The sequence below is a fragment of the Strix aluco genome, chromosome 6 (assembly GCF_031877795.1).
Source record: "Strix aluco isolate bStrAlu1 chromosome 6, bStrAlu1.hap1, whole genome shotgun sequence".
NCBI lineage: Eukaryota > Metazoa > Chordata > Aves > Strigiformes > Strigidae > Strix > Strix aluco.
In genome coordinates, this window is record NC_133936.1 from 35,408,342 (window position 1) to 35,430,550 (window position 22,209).

Consider the following 22,209-nt stretch of genomic DNA (forward strand, 5'->3'; position numbering starts at 1 on the left):
CATGTACTGTACAGTTCATTACTAGAGACTAGACAATATTTCAGTTGGAAGAATCATCAGCACCAAGTAGAGCAGAATAATTATCCTCCATATATTACAGAGATACTGTCACAAATAGCCCATAGAAATAGTAGCTTCTCAAAGCATCAGGGGCTAGGGGGCCACCACTTTTAGTTATTCTTAAAGCTTTTACTTTTGCCTCTTTCCATAACATAAACTTCCATCAGAGTACATTTCTTTATCACTTACCTTTTACCAATTTTTAAATCTTCTTTCTTGAATGGAACTTGTTTGTCAAAGAGCCAACCTTGTAGAGCTACCCTTTTCCTCAAAGACTACAAAGAGAAAAAACCCCAGTATTTATCTTCTCCTTCCAGAAACCTGAGTGTCCTATCAGCTGGTGTTGCCTTTTGCAGCTCCACCACACCAAGCTGATTAGGCTTCTCAGGTGTATTGAATCTTGAGTGTGTTAAGTGTGCTGCAGCCCTTTGCTGCCTGCTGGTAGAGGCTCTGCTGTAGCGTGATACCTTAAGTAATTCTTTTTGCAACAGCAATGCATTATTATTTGTATTAGGTTCATGATTGCTATAAACCCCTAAAAAATGTCTAGGCGTTTGTTCCATAGAAAACTTACTTGTGATTTTTGCATTTGATTTTGCTTTCTTAAGTGTAGTTCTCTTATTTCGTTAGTTTCTATCTGATCTCCAAAGTGAGATGGTTTTGATTCTGATCTTGCCCTTCAAAGTGTTTGCCTTCCCAAAAAGTAATCTGTAAATTATAGAAATCCTTGTTATTTCATCATCCAAGCAGATAATGAAAATACCAGATAAAGCTTCATTAATAATTGCCTTCTATGACCTCAGCTAGCGTGCCCTCTCAGTTTGATTGCAAACTGCTGGTAACTCTTCATATACTTTCAGGTGATTGTGCCCTCCATTTCACAGTGATACCACCTAGGCTATGTTTCCCTAGTTTGTTTATGAGGGGAAACTGTGCTGTGTATGGGGAAGCATCAGAAACACCACAGTTCAAAACATGAAGCTCTTTCAGAATGCTGCTCACTGAGTGATGTCATTTTAATCAGGGGGTTATTTAGGGGTTCCAGAAAAACAGATGCAGCCAAATTCCTGAACCTACTCAGTGGTTTGGAAATATTCCTTCTATTGTGCATCTAACCGTGCTTCCCTTCTGGACTACAGATTCAGAATTACCATGTCTTTTTATGTTGCAGTAGAATAGTAAATTGAGTACCTAATATTTAGCTTTACTTCTTTTTTATGTTAGTGCCACTTCATTTTCAGCAAAAGATGCTAGAGGCTGACATTGTTAGAGGAATCTGACTTTCCTTGTAAATCAGATCTCAGAACCTGATATGTAGGTCTTTAAGGCAGAAATTTGCTTAGTTGAAGTTTGCATCTTTCCGCATCTTTCCTCTGTAATTATTCTCTGTTGCATCATTTAAAGCCTATTTGTCTTAGTAAGGGTTTAAGAAGAATTCGACTTTTGGGGAAGGATGATTTTAACTCTCTTCAGGAAAAAGTAGAACACTTCTCTGTTTTAAACTTGTATGCTGCTTTAATCAATAAAGACTTGTCAAAATTTTAATAATTTTCTGAGGGGAGCTTGCAGTGGTTTATTTCAATTTTAGCCTGGCGTATTCATGAAATTTTACCTCACAAGATTCCGAAAGGGTTTTATAAATATAAAAGATTTTTTAGTAATGCTCTGTATATTTCCAGTGTTAACTCTTTATAATAATGTTCTGAGACCTATGGGGAAAGATGTGATAGAGATTTACATCAGATGTGTGATTTTTCTTGGTAGCAAAGTTCTTCAGTAGGTGAAAGTAAATGCCTGACTTGCAAAATACTAGATTAACTGCAAGTGCTAGTGAAATCAACCAGCAGTTTTTGAAAATAGCTTAAAAAAAGAAATTAGTCCCCTGTGCTCTTGTGTGTGTTTAGGGATGTTTGCTGCCAAAAAATGCATGTTGGCATGTCACAGTAGGAATTGGCCTACTTCCCGTGGTTACCCTGTGTGGGAAAAAACATATTTGCTTATTTCTTAGCTGTTTGAGGTTCTTGTGTGGAATAAGTAGCCAAAAACTGTGGAGGAGTTTGCTCCAAAGGTATCATATCAAGTTGTCTTTTTTCAAGAATCAGTATTTCTAACAGAAATCATTCTCAATCACAGAAATAGGAAGAATTAGGTGAAAAGAAGCCCAGTTCCTAAATTAAAGGAATTTCTTACAAGGAGACATGAAGTCAATTTTCAGGAGTATTTTTACACTTTGCACTGCTTGCATGTAATTTAAGCTGTAACATTTTTTTTTCTAATTCTTATTTTAATAGAAAAAACATCTAAAAAGTTTTCCAATTCAATGTTTAAACTATCAGGTGCATCGTGCATTTTTCTAAACTAAATTTAAATATTATTGAAGGGAAGATGTTCAGTGAGTATTTTGTTTACTTAATATATTGGTTATTTATTAGCATGTCTGTATATTACCTTATGTAACATATTGCCTGTATATGAATGCTCTGACAGATCTGGATCACATTCATCAAAGAAAATGAGAGCTTAGATATACAATACAAGTTTAAGAGTTTACTGAGACTAGGAACGTAATTTACAGTGAACACTTTCCAACAGCTAAATTAATATGTTTTCTTAAACAATGTTGTTAGCGGCTTGCTACAGGTACCATGGGGATTCTACCAGTATAGTTACAAATGTCTAAACTTACACTTTAGCAGGATTTGCTCAACAGTTCTTACTACATTAATATTTCTTATGAAGTAAATTGGTAGTGATGTCATAAGCTGCTTGCATGTTAGACATTTTAGTCAACAGATTTCCAGTACACAAAGGATCTGAGCTATAGCTGTCCCAATTTTATCCAGATTGTGTGACTGTAACTCTTTAGGAATGTTCCTTTCACTACCAACATATAGGTAAAATTCCTGGCATACATCTGCAAATAACATTTTTTTTTTCCTTTCTCTTCCAAAATATCTTGAAAAACATGAATATCAATGTTGAATTTAAATGACATATTTGTAAAATGGAATAATTTGTTTTTTTGATTGCCTGATGTTCTGTAGTCAGGACTAAAGCAGCATAAGGAAAAACACACCGTTCTTACTGCTGCAGATAAAAACCACAAATAACTTCACGAGTTAGCCTTGAGTTACAACTAGCTGGACTAGTAGGTGGGAGGAGGAAAGGGAGGGAAAGTCTCAAAAGATTCAGTGGTCCACAGCCTGAATCTGCCCACCACCAAAACCAGCTCTCAGTGATGTAAGAGAGAAGGCTCTGCCCTCACTCCCTGTGCCATTTGTGCGTATGGGCATCTACACAGACAGTCTTTCCTTCTGAGCAAGTTGCCTGGCATTGCTGTCTTTTCTTGCAGACTGGTGAAACAAAATCATTGTGAATGTAACACCTGACGTTTGCCTGTTCTTTTCCGTAAAAAGTATTTAAATAAAAGTTGTGAACCTGTATCTAAAACTAAAGTTAAAAGCTTGTAAACCACTGAATATTGGCATTTCAGTATGTTTAGCTGAAGTGACTGAAGACTGAAAGAGGAAGGTGGGAAGTGTAAAGACAACTGACTGCTTTACTTCATCATGATCTCACTTGAACTATGAGCTGTTAATAGAGAACCTGCAGAAAAAGCAGCCAAATATGATGGACTGCAACAATTGCAGCTGCTCTGTAAATGTGTAAATGTCTTCTGATATTTCTCAGGCATATAAAATACAACGGGGAGGGGGGGAGCTCCCCATCTTCCTCCGCATTGTAATATGTCTTTCCATCTGTTTTTTATTTATTTGCTTTTAGGATGTGTTTATATAAGTTGTGTGCATATAGCTTTTACACAGAGGTGTAGATAGCAGCATTTGAGACTAACATTCAAAAACTAGGAAGCATCAGAATTAACCATATCTGAAAAATCTCACACCTTTTGCACACTTGTGTACAATTTTTAATTATAGGAATGTGCATTCATGGATATTGCTTACAGAAGAAACAGCTATTCATTTGTTATTTAATGTGTGGTGCAAATTTTATTGCACACTATAGAAATTCTGCTTATTAGTCATTAGTATACATATATACCTATCATGCGCTTTGGGTGACTAACTACAGCATATAAAATGAAAAATTATTATTTTACATAGCACAGCACTTCTATTATTATTCCTTTAACCTTTTTTTACAGCAAGGAAACTGAAACTTAGAAATGTCAGTGCTTCTTGGGACTTCTCCTGATTCTTCTTCTTCCTTTTTATAAATATGTCACTGCCTCTCGTCAGTCATAATGCTCTGAAACTTGAACATCTTTGGTTTTAATTTATGCTCTAAAATCTACCCTGAAGTAAAAGTAATTGCCATACTAAACCTAGATAAGCTGCTTTCCAATTCTCTCCGCTGCTCCCCCTCCCCCCCTCCCTCTGGAAACTCATGGATGTGTACCACATAGAAGCTTGTGGCCTGTTTTGTTGCCAGTGCTTCAAAGCTGAAGGCAGCTTTTACTGTAAAATAGAATACAGATTTTTCAAGTAGTTATTTGTTGTACTTTGAAACAAACCTTTGTGAGACTGACTTGTGTACCACTTAGATTTTGTAATATAGGACGTTGAAAACAATGCTGAGGCAATACTAAGAAAGGATTTGCTCTTTGCTGATATTACAATATATTTACCATCTGGCACGTTGGTCTGCCTGCTAAGCTCCTGCGTATGATCCTAGGGACAAATGGTGCACTTCATTTTGTAGCTAATCAGACTATAATATCAGCAGCTCTTGACATCAACAACAAATAACCACTGAATGTTCAACGATTTGCATGTGATGTTATTCCCCGCAGGTCTTATTATAAAGCACTGTCTTAAAACACGTATTTTAAAGTATGGGTCAGTACTGGTGCTGTAAGTAAAACCCCTCTCCCCCTCACTCTCCCAACTCTACAATGACTGATTATTTAATTATTTAATATATTTAATATACACTATGAAGAGGGATGGATGCCACTATTTTACACCCAGGAAAGAAAGGCAGACTTCCTGGAGGTATGTTGTGCAGATGTTGGTATTATACAATCATACTGCACTTAATATTGCAGAATTACAGAATAAGTGTTTGCATTCCTGTGCAATGCGATGACATATAGATCACATCACAGAGCAAATATCACTTGTCTACTCTGAGACTAAAGTTGAAGTTTTAAGCTGTACTTTCTAGATTATTATTTTTGTTTGAAACCTGTGTATGTTTAAAGGAGGTTTTATTTCTGGCTTCATGGAAAGCTTTCCTACCCCTGCACTGTCATTGCAGAGATTTTTGCAGGCTTCTGCACAGATTCGTTCTTTCCATTTAACACCAGACTCTTTCTTGCTAAAAGTTCCACTATTTTTCTCTAATTCTAGGCCTTCATGTAGATGCCTAGTCTCATATCGAGAGTTATCTCATTATTTCCCTCTACTTCCCTTTATTATAGATCAAGGAAAAAAGTTCTGAAAAGAATTATCTTTGTCTGTTTCTCTATCCTTTCATATTTCTGCTAATTTTTATCATTTCCAGAATTTGAATGCGCATTTTCTCCTTGAGTTAGTTTTAATCTGTTTTATACTTTCTAAGCACTTTTTCCTGAGAAATAGAACTTCATTACAAAATGCCCTCAATTCACTCCTGTCATCCCAAATAACCGTGCCCCCATTTAAGTAAAGTTTTGTTGCATGTGCTTGTCTTTAAGAACAAAAAGTGTTTCTTCAGTTTTAAGATAAAACCTAAAAGCTTAGTTCTGTGAAGATGCAAATTGCTGAAATGGCTTCCCTCCCACTTGCCTGCCCTCCCTGCAGATATTAAGATATGGTGAGGTGGACATACAGTTTTCTTGCAGTAGCTACATTTTCAGGTGATATAGAGAGACAAAAGGTCACAGCTTGTCTTCCAGAATTTCAGAAATAATAAAAAACGCACTTTCTGCCTTTTTTTCTGAACATACATGGCCAGTTATATATAGGGGGACACTGGGGAACAATATTGGGAAAAAAAGAATACTTCCAAATTTAACACTAGAAAAAGTTTCACTTGCTAGTAATTAATTACTTTTGCTGTAGGCTTTTCAGATCTTACATCTTCTCTTTTCTTTGTGTTGCAGCAGAAGTCTTATGTCCATAAAAAGTTCTGCTTCCTCTGACATGAAAGAGTATTTTTTAACAGATGTAGCTGACTGTTGGTGCCAGGAAGCTTTGCAGACTTACTAAATGTAAGTCTTAGAAAGTAATAAACGGTAGTGAAAAAGAAATGAGAATATTCTTAATTCTGGAAGGATGTTATTTCAGAAAATTCTGAGTAATCATGAGGAATTCTTGGTAGAAGTTTTTATGTTTGTGTCATGGTGGTCGAGCCGCAGTGTCTGTAGGCCAGACTGGACCATGAGACCGAACTGTTCAACCTGCTGCTTTTTGCCTTGGAGGAGCCAACCTATATGGAAAGGGAGGACACGAAAGTGCAGGCACTGGGCACTCCATCCCTGCTGCACAGGCATGCCTTGAACTGCCACCGCGGCTTCGCGTGCTCTGCTAGGTGGGATCGCAACACTGGTATGGGTGCTCACCAGCAGAAGACTGGATCAGTCCCTGCAGATTATGCAGGGGAAGAAATATGGCTATTGCAGATAAATACCCTAGTAAAAATGGTTTGAGATCATTGATAAGTTTTGGCTGGTAGTAGAAAAATCAAAACGAGGCTTTTAAAAATTCAGTCTAAATCCTGTTGATAAAGGACACTCATTGTAGCGGCGCTGGTGCACAGAATGGCCGATGGTTTTTTTTCTCCAAGTTTCACTGTAAGAACCACCTGATGTAAAGGATTACTATTAATGTAGTTGGATCAAATTTGTTTAAACAATTAGGGGTCAGGGGAGCAAGACTGAAACATCAGATATTATTACAGATAATCTATCTCCAGTCAGCTTATTGTGCTTCTGTATGTCTGTAGGAATTTGGACTGAGAATCTCTAATACATAATCAGTATGTGGAAATTAATATTTTATATTGAAATCATATTACATTAATATTTTATGCTTTAAAATACCACACTAAATGGTTGAAAAGTTCACAAAAAGCACTGGTTTTTAATGATATTTTAAAAATACTTGTATAGAGTTGATTTATATGTCATCAACCAAAGAAAGTGATATTCTTAGTCCAGATTGATCTGTTACGCTCTGGTAACTAAGCGTTGCTCTGGTTCACTAAGTCTTCTTGTCTGTTAGTATCTACAGATGAAAATGAATCATACTCTTTGGAGTGGTCCATAACATTAATGATGAACGAAGATTAATTTTGTTCCAGTTTAAGATTTGCTGGATGCGGGGGGTAATGCTCTTACATCAGTGATTTTTGATCTAACATAGCTATAAGCTCCTGCTGCTTCCCGAATCAATTCCACTCACTTACTTTGCCAGCTATTGCTTTTGAAAACATTTTTGCTGCACCTTGGCTATTTTTACACATCTGTATTCAGATATATTTGCCTGTTGTGTTACGCTCAGTTTGGTTTTTGATTGCCACATTTCTTTTGTGGTTCTAGCCCTACCAGGGACTGTATTCTCATGTAGTTAAACGTGAGTGTAATCACTGGATGTGAACTGTTACAACAGGACTTTCATTGCAGACAATATTAATATTGGTATTATCATAAAATTGTTTGCTCGAACAGCTAAAAATTCTTTATCAGTCTAGTGAAGATGATACAAACAACATTCCCAAAGGCATTTTCTGTTTGTATTTCTTTCATTCTGTCACTTACACATTTCTAGGCAGTGATTCCTTCACAGTCTGAGTTAGGTTATTTACTAAATAGACAAGTGTGATTTATGGTTTTGCTGTGACTTTTCTGTATGTGAACAGATGTTTACGTGTGTCATTCAGGAAGGGCATATTTATTTTTCTCTTTATGGTTCTCTGTTGTGGTGGCCCTCAGTTTCATAACTTCCCTAGATGTGACGAGTTTTCTGATTTACTAATATGCATCATTCTCAATTTAAGATAATACTGCCTTCCAGCTACAACTTAACTTTTAAGATTTATAGTAGCTATATTCCATTTCTCCATCTGTCAGTAATTTACATCTTGTTTTTGTTCAGAAAAATACTTTTAATAAGGTTCTGTATTCATCATGAGAAAAAATGGAAATCAATGATAAATTTTCTATACACAGTCACATAATGATTTTTGAAATACGGCATTGAGTAGGAGATCATGTGTGTGGGAAGGAATATTCAGATACTCTACTGGCTTTTTCAGAAGCTTGTTGTGGAATTCAGACTGAACTGCCTGTAATGTTATGTGCCTCCTTGAGGTGCACTGAGTCAAGTTGTAGCACGCTGTTTTTAAGATTAATGTCTTAATATTCATGTAGTAATAAATCTGTAATTTGTAACCAAACACCTTCACAGCCAATCTATCTCCAGTAATACACCGTCAGACCACCATTTCTGCTCTTATCTGTATTTTTGATTAATTAATACGTAAACCCTACAGAAAGATGGTTTAAATTGATTGCTTGTTCATTTCTTAACTCCCTAACTTCTAGTCTCATTCTTTAAGTATCCTTTACAAAGTTCAAACATTCAGCTGTCAGTGGAAAAAAAAGTTTCATCCAGTATTAAGATAAACTATCTTAATTAAGATAAACTGCTTAATTGATTAAAAAACAAGTCTGATGCACCATAGGAATCTATTTTCTCAGAAAAATCTGAAGAAAGACATTAGCTTTAGTATATATTTTAAGATTGTGAAAGTTAGAACTCTGACAGGGCAGGATATAGAGTATTTTAATAAAGACATTATAGCATTAAGACTTGTATGTGTAAATGCTGGAACTATTTGGTGAAGTGAACATAGCCCAACTGCAGATATTTTAATAGGGTGAAGGGCCTCCTAGGTGGGATTCTAGCTCTCTAAGATTTCAGTTAAATTAAAAAAAAAAAAAAAGAAGATATAAAATCCAGAAATAGAGGAGAAGTGCATTTAGACTTCTGCCTGGAAGAGTTTGTCTTTACACAGGATACTACTAAACTAATAAGCATCTGTCCTCTGTATTAGATGAAGAAGGTTAAACACATACAGTGAATGTGTTAAAATAACCATTTGGGAAGTTGCAAATAAACATGCAAAAGCATATGATTGCCAGTTTAATAAATTACTGGGGTTTGTACCCTCAAAACATTAACTCATTTTTCTCTCCTAATTTTATCTTAATATTCGATTATTTAGAAAGATCTTCAAAGAAGTAAGGACATATTTGCACCATTTTCTTTATAATGGATAAGAAGAAAATACAGTTTTACTCTTTTAAATATACATCTGAAATTAAGCTCTTGTCTATACTATAAAACTTGAAGGCTATCTAGAAAACAAATCCAATTATGACTTAAGCACTTGAGAAAGTGAAATCTGATTTAAGTGCTTCTTTCAAAAGAAAATTACCTCTTTAAACTTTTTATTATTAAAACTCTATAGTTATTTTTATCATTATAAAAAAGAACAAGCTTGGAAGAGAAGCTCTGTTCATGGAGTTCACACTCTAGTCTTTGTTTCTTTGTAGTCTTGTTTACTCAAGCTGAAAATTTGAGTCCTTATACAAACCTCTGATTGTCTAGAAAATAAGCCAGAAAAAATGCTTTATGATAGGTAGTATTTGTCTTAGATATGGGTCTAGAAAAGATTAATTTAGGCATTAGAAAGAGCAAAATGGGCATGATTTTTTTAAAATTTCATTATCTTTATAAAAAGGTTGTCATTATTGCTGAACATGCATAAAAATAGCAGGCTTTACCAAATATAGTGAAAATATGCTGTCATGATATAAAAAAAAGTTGGGAGTGATGAAGTCACATTTGCATTTAAGAATTCTAGAGCAGTTTTAGGAGTGAAGGGAGCTTTACATGTAGCTTTGCATTTGCAAGAGAACTAAATACTGGGCTATTACTGCTCAGATGAGATCTACAACCTCTGACCAGTCCTCAAGTGAAAGGGCTGAAGGACGGGTAAGGGATGAGACATAAGGTTGTACCCTGTGCAAATAAGCTACAGATATTTGCTCAAATTCTATTTGTCTCCTCGAAACAGCAGTACTGCATGTGTATAGATTTGACTTAGTCTTTGGATATAAAATCAAGTATGATAACCAGTTACCTTAAGCGTCCATTTCTCAGGAAAATAGACTGGAATCTTAAAAACTTCATACATCTATGTTAAAACTCAAATCTGGCAGATATTCATTTTACAGAATTTAGGCATGTGTCACCCTAATGGAATAAGCAGTGACGATTCATTTCTTGCTGGGCAGAACTGTAGGAGAGGCCAGGGAAGAATGCCTGAGAATGGTATGACAAAATGGATGTAATTTTTATTAAACTGAGGTAATTTTTTAAAATTTTGATGTAAAAACCACCCAAAGATTAAGCAAAATGGAAAGATGTTCTGCTATATTCTACTCTCTCCTTAAAAGCCTATCAAATATATAATGCTGGTCCAAGCAAGTATCACCCAATTAACCCCACTGTTTTTGATGGAAAGTATGAAATACTTTGAAGACATTTGTGAAGACTAATAGCCTTAGTTGGGTAAAATGCCATTTTTCTAGTACCTAAACAATTAGAAATGTTACTTAAAAATCTATTACATCTTCACTGGACGCTGACTTCTTTTGGCCAATGATATTTAAGATATCTTAGTTTTAACAGAAAAATTGGATGGATAGAAGGACTAAGCAAAGAGGAATTTAACAGTGAGGAAAGGAAGTAAGCTGAAACAGTGGAAAGGATGAGAGAAAAAATACTTGCATGAAGTAAGCTGAAACAGTGGAAAGGATGAGAGAAAAAATACTTGCATGAAGAAACTTCTTGTGAAATATTTGGTCGAGGATTTTGTCTCCAGGTAGAATCTAACACACATGTCTATTGATATGTATCATGTAGATAAGCTCTGAGAAGTGAGACTCCTTTGTCTGTATCTTGTGGTTGTGCCCAGCAATCCCAATACTCTTAGATTACTTCAAATATTATTACTAAATAATAGTAACTTTGTCAGATAACCAGTTTTCTTTAAATTTGACAGTTTACCTCTTGAACATTTATCTAAATTAAATTAATTTTGTGTGAACTGAAAATATATGTTTTTATTGGGCCTTGCTGCTGCTCATTGCCTAAGTCAGCAAATATGTGTTAGATAACATAAGGAGCTCTTCTGCTCTTAAGGGAAGCGTCTCATCAGGAAGGACTGCTAGAGAGGAGGGCTAGATACTTAGAAATGTGAATTCGATTTCTGACTTGGAGAACAAAAGTCCCCAGGTTTGAATTTTAATCAATAATGCTGAAGGCTTTTCCTGCTTAAAATACTTTTGTATTGATAAAGTAGGTAATTATCACATTATAAGAATAGTTAATTATTATTTCTTTAAAAAGTGTTACAATTACAACTTTGTGCAATTCATGTATATTCCAAAAGCATTGGCGTATTTTTTGTTGGTGGTTTGAAGTATGAGCAAAAATTATAGATGGGGTGACATTAGCAAAAGGATGTCAACTCTTTTACTAGTATATAGAGAAAATGGGGTCACTCATTTCTGTTGCTGTCACTCACGGGTTTTTGAAGTTAATCTCTGTATGACTCATCCATCTTTTAAAGGATAGAATGCTATTTCAGCCAAATCATAAAGGTAATATGATGCTTTATTAGTGTTAGAACTGTAAAAGGCCTTTTAATGTTTTGTTGAGACGTGCATGGTAAATCTAGTGTTATTTAATTGTAGAGCAAAGCAAGGGGTGTGTTGCATAGGGTTATGGTTATGATTATTTTTACCGGTAATTTTATAACTGTGTCTTTTGCTTGTGCTCCATGCATAGGGAGTTGGCCTCTCAGTCCATGGACATTTCCGAGTTGCTACGGAAAGGACACTTTTCGCAATGCCAGAAACAGCCATAGGTAAGTATTTTAACAGATTATCATGTTTACATTACATTACATTTATGTTACGTTATGTAAAGATGTGTGTTAAAGTGTTTAAAGTTTCACTGTTTGTGTAATCAGGATGAAATGTCTTTGACTGAAAGCAGTGGCAGTAATGAAAGAATTTTAAAAAGGAATCAGAGATGACCATATATGGAAAGTATTTTCTATTAAGTTAATAGAAACTTATCTGTATTCTGGGAGGTTGATCGCTGAGGTTCTTAACCTGGGGTTTACTGTCTAGACTGACACAAAGACTGTCAGGATACAATTTTTTAAAAATGGAAGTAGATCTGAGGAACTAAGTCTTAGCTACAGATGTAGACAGAAAAAGTCTGAAGATCCCACTGCAAGTATGTCAGCTTTACATTTGGAACTCAGTATGAGTCAAACTGGCTGTACTACAAGCTGATCTGCAATGTTAATGAGACAGATTTTGAAATTCCAGCTTTTCTTGTAAACTATTAATGTAGACCCATCACAGTTGCGTACTGATTGCGTGCAGGCGAGATCACAGTGTCACCATCTTTTTTTTTTAAATAGCAACTTGTACCTTGTGTTTTCTGATGTTCGATCCTATAGCTTCTTTGTCAACTCTGAGAAGTAGAAAAGAAAATGTTGTGTCTCAGAGCTACATGAAGATGGTGGTATGGCTCAAGAAAAGTCAGTCAGATTAAAGTGAACCCTCCTGTGACATCGTTCATGTTTCCCTTCAAGACAATCCTGGCACCAACAGGGTATCCACACTGAACCTATTATTGTCTGGCATATATACTCCATTAATGCTTTCATCAGTGTCCAAGTCCCTTCTCCCTGCTTATCAACAATGTTTATGAAGAGTGCTCAAAACCTATAACCTATCCTGCATTTTCCTCCTGCTAAATTTCTAGTTTCTACATCTTTCCAAGGCAAGGCAGCTGAATGATGATTGCAATTGTTCTTATCTTTATGTTCTCAAGCAGGATAATGAGGCTAGTCTGTCATACGTGGCCCTGTTGAACACATTTACTCAGAATGGAGAACCTTACCTTGTGGTTAAACAACTTAAATGGCACCAGACTTGATGCTATTAGGTTCAGTCTTAGTTTCACCTCAAAGAATTAGTTGTAAGGACTACTGACCATTATTTTCTTAAAAGAATTTCCAAACATAATGTTAAAACATAGTTACATAATGTTAAAACTAAGAAATAATGTAAAACATCAGGACTCAGTTCTGAAAAAAGAATAAAAATTATAATATTCTGCTTTTGACGAGAATATTTTAAGTACAATAATGTCATTACAACTAAAGTTAAAATGCACGTTTAGCTAATGATTGGATTTTTGTAGTGACCCCTGTAACCAATGCTTAAAAGGTCTAGCATTTTTCATATTTTTAAAGGGTGTTTTACAGATATTATCTATTGTTTATTGCTGTCCAGCCTATATGAAACATTTCAGAAGACTTATTCTAAAATTCTTAAAATATTAAATGAGCTGTGAGTGTCAAGTCAAATAAAACATAATAAACCCTCCAAATATAAGCAAGCTCATTATAATTTTAAATCCTGAAAAAAATATTAGAGCAATTCCTGCTAGCTGATAAATGTCATGTAATTTTTCTGGACAAATAACTTTGGGATAAGAAAAACAAAAACTATTGCAGACCTCCAAATATTTTTCTCTGCTGAAGGAAAACATAGTAAACTAAGTAGCTCAAGTATTAATACAACATGAATTTGCCAAACTCCTGAAGTTCATAATCAGTTGTTGTACAAGAAAACCATGTGAAGAAAACTTTTTTTTTTTTGAAAACTAAACAGAGAGGTTCTTTGGCATATAAAATTTTTCTAATAATAAAAATTCCTTCTTCACTTTCTTCTTGGTAAAGATATGAGGAACAGAAATGATGTACTTTACATACATTTCTTGTGTTGACAAGGACTTATTTAAACCAAAATAGACTGTGAAGACATGTAAAGGAAAAGCTTAGAACTTGCTTAGGAAAGAAAGCAATTAAAACCCTTTTTAGGATCAATTAGAAGTAAAACCACTGAAATCCGTTTGGATTTAAGGGCTTAGCTGTTTTGATCTCTTTGGTGTATGTTTAAAGTGTCTAGCTGTCTAAATACTGTATTAATTGATTATTTCATACGTTCACTTATTTCATTAGGGATGACACCTTTTCTGTGAAATGAAAACAAAGCATTCATTCAGCTGCTACATTTTCACACAATTGTTCTGCATTTATACACCACCATAAATAAAAGGATATAGATAGATAAGCCACTTTGCAAATAGAAGTAAAAGGCAACCCTAGATTGTAGGAGTTTGAAACTGACATAGATAAGGTAAAGCACTGGAAAGCAGCTTAGATGTAGGAGGGTGTGGAAGAACCACTGGTGGGAAGAACGAAAGATGAAAGTATATTGTAAGAGGTGGGCTTTAACGTGACATTATAATAATAGAGGACACTTTCTTCTATATCCCTCTAAGTTTTTAGCTCTCTAGAAGTCATTTACAAATAAATCTCCAACCACCTCTGCAAGACAAGGTAGGAATGTAGTAGTGCTACCTTTATTTTATGCTTGGCAACTGCAGAGTTTCACACTTGGGATTACAGTGAAGCATGCTGCATCTGTCTCGGAGCACAGACTGCAAGTCAGCATTACAGGCATAGGCTTTTCGCCTGGTCACTCCCAGCAGACATCCAGTTCTTCTCTTATTTAAGTAGGGATTTGAGAAACAATTGGTAAATGCTATCAAAGGGGAAAAAAATCAAGTATATGAAATACATTAAGAGAAACCCAGTAGCAAGCAAAAACATATGGGAAACATTATTGAGAGAATTAAGAAGAATATGTAGAACAGGGACAAGAGGAGTAAAATTATAAGAAAGGAAGACAGGGACCTTGAAAAGGATAGAGTAGAATCTATAGTGGGCTACATTTATGCAACCAAGTAAGTTTAAAGTGGATTAGTTACATCTTCACTAAACCTGTTTTTAAATTCCTTAATAATTAAAGAAACCATTCAGTTTAGTTTTATTCACCCCTAAAGCAACTTAAGCTAATCAACTTCGCAGTTTATTTTGAACTAATTTCCCTGTGTATGGTCATGTGGAAGGGCCCTATAGATCCCAACAGGAAGATGACTTTTCCTCTGGAAACTTACTGGAGCATGGGGAGAATAGGACTTCAGCATCAGTATTTTAATTACAGCCCAGAGGAAAAGGCTGTTGCTGTTGCAGTCCTGGTGGATGGGGAGAATAACATAATTGCCTTTTTGCTTTGGAGGACATTTGTAAGAGAAGTTTCTTTTTGAAATGAGGGAATTTTTTGCAGTAGTAGGATATCCATGGGGAGACAGATGAATTGAAACATAAAACTAAATGACAGTCTTGGCATCAACGTTATAGCTATGATGGCTCAAACTGAGAAGGTAAAATGCAGAATAGACTATTCAGAATGTGCGTACAGATGAAAAAGAAGGTAAGTGATGAATTGGGGTTAATACAGCTTAGGACTTTTAAAGGGTGCCAACAAGACATTCAGCATTTTAGGAGAAGAGCTGTTATATCTCAGTAGCTTGTGGGATGAGGAAAAAATCAGTTAATGGCAACACGCACGTCAGTGGGAATGGGAATAGAATACTACAACTGTGACTGATATGAAGTGGCTCCAATCAGTTCCTATCCTATTCCTATGGGGAATAGGGACCCCTAATTTCCCACATCTTAAAATACTTGTAATAGGGTCTTTCTATAGTACATAGACTGTTTTGTGACTGAAAACAATTACTTGTGAGTGAAAAATTACCGCCTTCTATCAGAACCCAGTTTAAACTCCTTATGTACATCTTAATCTTTCCAGTTAATCTCTCTGCTTTGGCAAGTGTTTTTTGAGTTTCTTACTGCTCATTTGTATTCTTTTTCATTTATTTCATGTCTCTCAAAGTGAAAAAATCAACACCACATCTTTAATTTCTTGAGAAGACTTTCAGTTTTGTGAATGCCCCATGAGTGATTATTTTGAAGTAGCAACTGGACGCTGCTGCTTTCCATTTTGATTTCCAAGATTGAGACATCTAAGCTTAAGTTTTCTTAAGTTTAAGTATGTTAAAAGTTACAAAAAGTGTTTGAATTTATTTTGTAGGTGATTAATATATAGAACAGAATAAGGTAGATCTTGACAAAGAAATTAGATATTTAAACTTTGATAAAAGTAGCTATATATTTTTCAATTACGTGTTTTAAAAGTCTTTTAAATTTTATTCACAGCTTTGAATTTTTAGAAATTACCCTACTCTGTAGATTTTAAAAAAATATATAAATGTAAGACTGTCACTAAACTGGAAACTTTTAGAATTTTTTTAAATTGCGGGTTAGTCATAGTCCTGTCAAAGAGCCAGGTATTAGGTCAGCATCTCATGCTTCCACCTTCAGGAAGACCCTGGCAATATTGTTGATCCATTAATGAATTCTCAGCCCCAAAATTTGTTCAAACTTAGCTGTGCAAGAGGCACTTCATCATTGTTTGATATTTTTATCGTACTAAAAGATTTCAGAGAAAAAGCAGCATCCCGTTTGAGTTTGCACAAATTATTTCACAATTCTTTGTGTCAGCTCTGTTTTTTGCTGAGAACATGCTTGATTCTTCAGAGATCTAAAAACGTCTCAAGTTGTTGGCAAATAGAGCGAAGACTATTGTCTGGTATCTGTTTGTAAATTATATACCACTGGAAAGGATACAGTTTGAAAGGTGTTCAAGAGTTTGCTTTTAGGAAGGGTTTTGATGACAGAGAAATGTCAAACCAAGTCAAGGAGAAATTTGGACAAGAGAGCCCGGCCTAAGTCAGGGAGATGGAAGTGAGACAAGAAGAAATAACTAAGTTACATGCACGATTAGGACAAGTTCTTCTCCCTTCATGTTTTTTTTTGGTTTTGTTTATTACAGGCCTTTTTCCTGATGTAGGTGGAGGGTATTTCTTGCCAAGACTATCAGGAAAGATTGGCTATTTCCTTGCACTAACAGGATTTAGGCTGAAAGGAAGAGATGTACTAAAAGCTGGCATCGCTACACATTTTGTAGAATCCGAAAAGGTAAGCTGCTAACGAGTGCTAGCAAGGGCGCAGCCTACAACTGTAACAAGTTTGAGTTGTGTAGCTCACTAATATACTTCTACAAACTTGAGTGTATGCAGAGGCACAATTATATTAGCTGGCTGTGCACTGTGAACGGGGATCGTAAAATAATCTCAAGCTGTCGTTATAACACTTGCCAGATAGTGACAGCTTTGCTTGCAAGAAGGAGCAAATGTTGCTGTCTTCATGCTTCTACTGTCAAAGGGCATGATTTACTGAGCATAACTGAAGTTGCTTAAAAAATTGTACAATTTAGACAACAGTGTCTGAAATCAGAGATTATTTATACAACTGCAAAGTTTTTAATCTAGGTAACACCCCATTAATGTGTTCTTTATCAGTCTCCTTAACAGATATCCTATTTGTTTCTTACAGTTGCTGTAAGAAAGTGTAAAAATGAGTATATTTGATAAAGTCAGAGTCATAATGTTCCAGTAACTTGCATGGACATAAGTGAAGAAGAAACAATGACTTGCTTTTTGCCGTGTAAAGACCCATGACTATCATTGTGGATACCATTTTGAGCACAGCATGGTTGCCGGGCTCCTGCTCTTTCCTCTCAGACTGCTGTAGGCTGGCTTTGCCTGCTGCAGCTGTACCACTGCATTGGGGGTCTGCTTGGGAAGCAGAGATCTTTGCTGATCACTGCAGACAGTTAAATCCAGATGGATCAACACTGAAAAGTGAACTCTGGCATCTTGTATTGTTTACTTGGTATCTCTTTAAGATCTGTCTGAAAGCTGGGGCGTGTGTGTGTTTATATACATATATACTATATAGTACTATTACCACAGCAGTAATAATCCAAGAAATAAATTTTGTTTTACTTACTTTTAATTAAATCTTATTTTAAATAGCTACCTGCCTTAGAGAAAGACCTGATAGCACTGAAATCTCCTTCGACAGAAAATATTGCAGACTTATTGAACTCTTACCATGTGAAGGTAATCTGATCAGTTACTGAAATCAAGTAGAATTGTTAAATATATGTAAATACAAATTCTTTTTATCCACGATACTGATCATTTGTTTTATGGTTAAAAAATAATGGCTTTCCAAACTCTTTGCACTCTATAAAATACTAATTTGTAGCATTAATGTCTACAGTGGCCAAAATTAAAATTTAAAATCTTTCTTCACTTTTTATTTTGGATACCCTCAAATTCTTACTGTGATCAGCTAGTGCTCTTTCTGTGTGTGTGTGTGTAAGTTTCCAGCCAGTAGCGTGATGATGCAGAAAATATATTGCTGCTTAATTTTCCCTCTGTTATTCTTGGATTTCTAGCACGCTTTGCAGAAGGCAAAATAGACAGCCGCTAGCAGACTGGCAGTTGTACATGCTGGCAAGTGCAACCTGGGGAGTTAGCCTGAAATTCAGGGATTCTGACAAACACAAATGATGGGTAGAACTACTGGCCTAGTCTAGAGGCTACAGAAGTTATAGCGCCAGTTATTAAATGCTACATTGCTCACTTGGAAGTGGATGTTTTATTTCCATCCCAGAAACCCTGTCTTTATCGACCTGAAGAAATATTTTGCTAGCTTGATGCGTTTGATGTAAATTTTAGCATTATTTTGATGCAGACCATCTGCAGTCCAGATTGGAAGCCTGAATTTAAAGGCTCGAGTTGTTCCTTTAATTTTTCAAATATTTCATATGCTTGTAACCTTGAGATAATTGAAAGACTGTGAATAAGCACAGAGTTATCAATAGGATATATATTAGCAGAGTGCAGATATGTTGTAGGGAAAGCATCTGAGGTCTTAAAGCAATATTTTCAGGGGGAGAAAGGTGCTGTTTTCCCAGTAGACCAACCCCATCGTTCTCTGTTGTGATTTTGGAGGTGAATGTAACTGTATTGATAATATATAATTAGTATTTGTATTAGCCCCATGTAACAACAGCATGAAAATAAAAGGGTTTGGCTTTACAATCAGTTTATTCAGTTGCTATTTTAGATGTTTTGATGTGCATTGTAATTTTATTTCAAAAGAAAGGAAACTTTTAGAGTCAAATCAGGATTCAATGTATTCACTTAATCTGAGTATTACTCCCCAGTTGTTTGGCTTTAAAATGAGCAGTGTCTACTCTTGTTATTTCTGGCTTGGAATTACTAAATTCATAGATAAAGATTAATTAGAAAAATAAGTGGGATAAGCTAATTTACATAGTAGTACTAATTATTTTGACAAAATAGAAAGCTATGAAGTAGGAGTGATTATATGTTGCAGTATACTGCTTTATGAGATGACATTGAATGGAAAAGGAAGCTGTGTATTTTCAGTTATGAGAGCTGAAATGACAGGGAACCTTTCACAGCTTCAGCTGCTGTTACTGAAACATCTGCTTATGTCCTAAACCCCTTAATGCCAGAAGATATGAAACATTTGACAGCCTTTCCACATAAGGCCAACGGATCTTTTGCACTCTTTAGTTGTCGAAATAAAATTTTGTAAAATGACAGAGAAAAGATAAGGAAGATAAATGCATTTTTTTTGGTCTTCTAAAATAAAAATATACATGCCCATGTATTTTTTAAGAAAACCAAACTTTTTTTTTAAACATTCTCAGGTTTTTGAGTAGACTTATCTATACTGATTTTCTTAGTGTATTTGATAGAAATGTATTGACAAGAATAATCATGATTACTTGTGTACAAGATAACCACCCAGTCACATATGCATACATAGTAGCTCAGAGCAAACACTGCATTATGAGGTATCATCTTTAACATTCACAAGATAAAGTGTCAAGTTCATTTATACACACTGCAAAATTGTAATTCATTGAAAATGTCAGTGTCTTATGAATATTAAATGTTTGATTATGATATGATATTTCTGTAACACAAGTCATTGAAATTTGTCTGTGCTGATAAGCTTTTTAGTCTAAAATAACCAAGTAAAATATGTATTTGCTTTTTAAATAGAGCAAAGTTGATCAAGAAAAGGAGTTTGTACTTGATGAACATATGGAGAAGATTAACAGGTATTTAACAATCTTTCTTCTTTTTTTTTCTTGTGCATGGAGAACATGACCTTAAATCCACTAACAGTATCAGTGTTCCACAGATAAGGTGATAGAGATGACATTCAAGTTGGTCATTTAAACTTTTTTTGTGTTTAGGGAGCTTTATCTGAAGCTCATTAAATATTTCACTCATCAGTATATTAAATACTTGAGCGTATTTGCTTGATTCATACACCATTATATTAAGCAACTACCCTATGGCACACTGAAATGAACATTTTCTATAGAAAATGGATGAGGATTTGCGAGAGTAATTGTTTAGTTCGACAGGAAATGTTATGTAGCACATTTATACTCATTGGTATAAGGCCATTTCTATGATTGTTTGGAACTTCTGTGTATCAGAAAGGGAAGGAGAAATAAGGGAGAGTGATAAGCAGCAGCTAAAACTCTTGAAGAAGGATGGTGGTAACTGGGTTTAGAGATGAAAGATGTTGAGACCAAACCAGTAGAATGGAGCTGATAGCTAAAGATTTGTTGAGTTATAAAAATATAAGACTGATGGTAGTAATTTAAGTTTCTGGATAAATATCAGTGTTTGTAAGTGAGGTTTATTGAAATGCTAGAGATTTCTAAATAAGAGGAGGTGCCTGTCAACTGACTTACTTAAAACTGAACAACAGGGAACACATTGCTAAGAAAAGCCAAATCAGCTGGTTACACTCTGTTTCTAATTTCTGTGTTACTAGCACTTCATACGTAAGAGGAAGGCTGAAGCAGTTAACTTTTTTTTCTTTTAGTCTTTTTTCAGCAAATAGTATGGAAGAAATTGTTAAAAAATTAAAGCAAGATGGTTCTCCTTTTGCCATTAAGCAGCTAGAGGTAACATCTTCTATGTTATTTTTGTTAGAGATCTGGTTCTGTACTTTCTTATCATGGGGCAGACTTCAGTCACCTTATTAACATAACTAATACTATGTAACACCAGTAACTCTGTAACTCTGGACTGAGATCCTCAGGTTCTGACATATAGTCCTGCGGAATTGTCAGTAGTTCTACTCAGACAAGAATATTCCTCTGTAAAACCATGCAATGTGAATACCATCATAAGTTGCATAAAACTGTAATCTAGTAAAAAAAAACAAACTCCCTTTCCCTTTTCCCCTCCCCATGATCAGGGGGTTGTTTGTGACAAAGGTTCCTTTTATAGCTTCTCATTTCATTGCCAAGGGTTGGAATAAAGCAAAGCTGTTCTTTTTTTTTTTTTTTTTTTCCATTCCAGATATCTCATTTGGATAAACAGCAAGCAATTTATCATCACAAAGTGGTTTTTGATCTTTGTAATGTATTTGAGTGTTGGATGTAGTCACTACTCAAAAAAATGTACAGTAATACTACACAATTAATACACACTCCAGCCTCAAAAGCAAGAAGCAACTTACATTCATTTATAAGTAATGCGTATATTTGCTCTTTTTCCTTTCAAGTATGTGTATTCAGGTACCTTGTAAACATTCGTCTTGGAGCTATTCAAACACTACTTACAATTGGATAGAACACAAGCATTTTTCCAACAGCAGCTTTGTTTTAACTTTGTTTACAGCTCACACATGAAATCCTGCTCTCACAATAAAACATCCATCATCTTCAGACTTTCATTTGAGCAGAAGGAATATAATTTTATAATGTAATATCATTAGCATTAGGCATCCTGTCCCAGATACACAGATACATTTTTGGGTTTAGTTTTTAACTAAAGATTTAACATTTTGTCACTGGAACTCTCAAACAGTTTTTGAGAAAGGAAGTTTTAAAGTTATCTTTGTGCTAATCAGTACACCTAGTACATTGCAAGAAGTTTAGCGTATGTATTACAAAAGCAAAATTGAATGAAAGGGAAAGATAATTTTTCCCTCACTTGTATTCAAGTAGTCAAATGAATTGAATAAAATAGTCAAATGAGCTAGTGCCAGAATAATAATTTTATGTGTTTGTAGACCTGAATTCTACCATATGTTACCATCGTGGTTTTCCCCCAAACTATATAGGCTGTATGATTCAGTTCTTCACTTTTTCCCTGTTATAGA

At 35.1% G+C, this 22,209-nt stretch overlaps 1 protein-coding gene across 4 annotated transcripts in view; it reads left to right on the forward strand.

Moving 5' to 3' along the window:
• The window catches only part of HIBCH (3-hydroxyisobutyryl-CoA hydrolase), a 47,696-nt gene that overhangs the window by 12,036 nt on the left and 13,451 nt on the right, over window positions 1-22,209 (forward strand). For all 4 annotated transcript variants that reach the window (XM_074829608.1, XM_074829610.1, XM_074829609.1 and 1 more), the window contains 5 exons: window positions 11,925-12,003; window positions 16,964-17,109; window positions 18,009-18,095; window positions 20,082-20,140; window positions 20,923-21,004. In XM_074829608.1, the coding sequence (XP_074685709.1) occupies window positions 11,925-12,003; window positions 16,964-17,109; window positions 18,009-18,095; window positions 20,082-20,140; window positions 20,923-21,004 (453 nt within the window). The remainder of the gene's footprint in view (window positions 1-11,924; window positions 12,004-16,963; window positions 17,110-18,008; window positions 18,096-20,081; window positions 20,141-20,922; window positions 21,005-22,209) is intronic.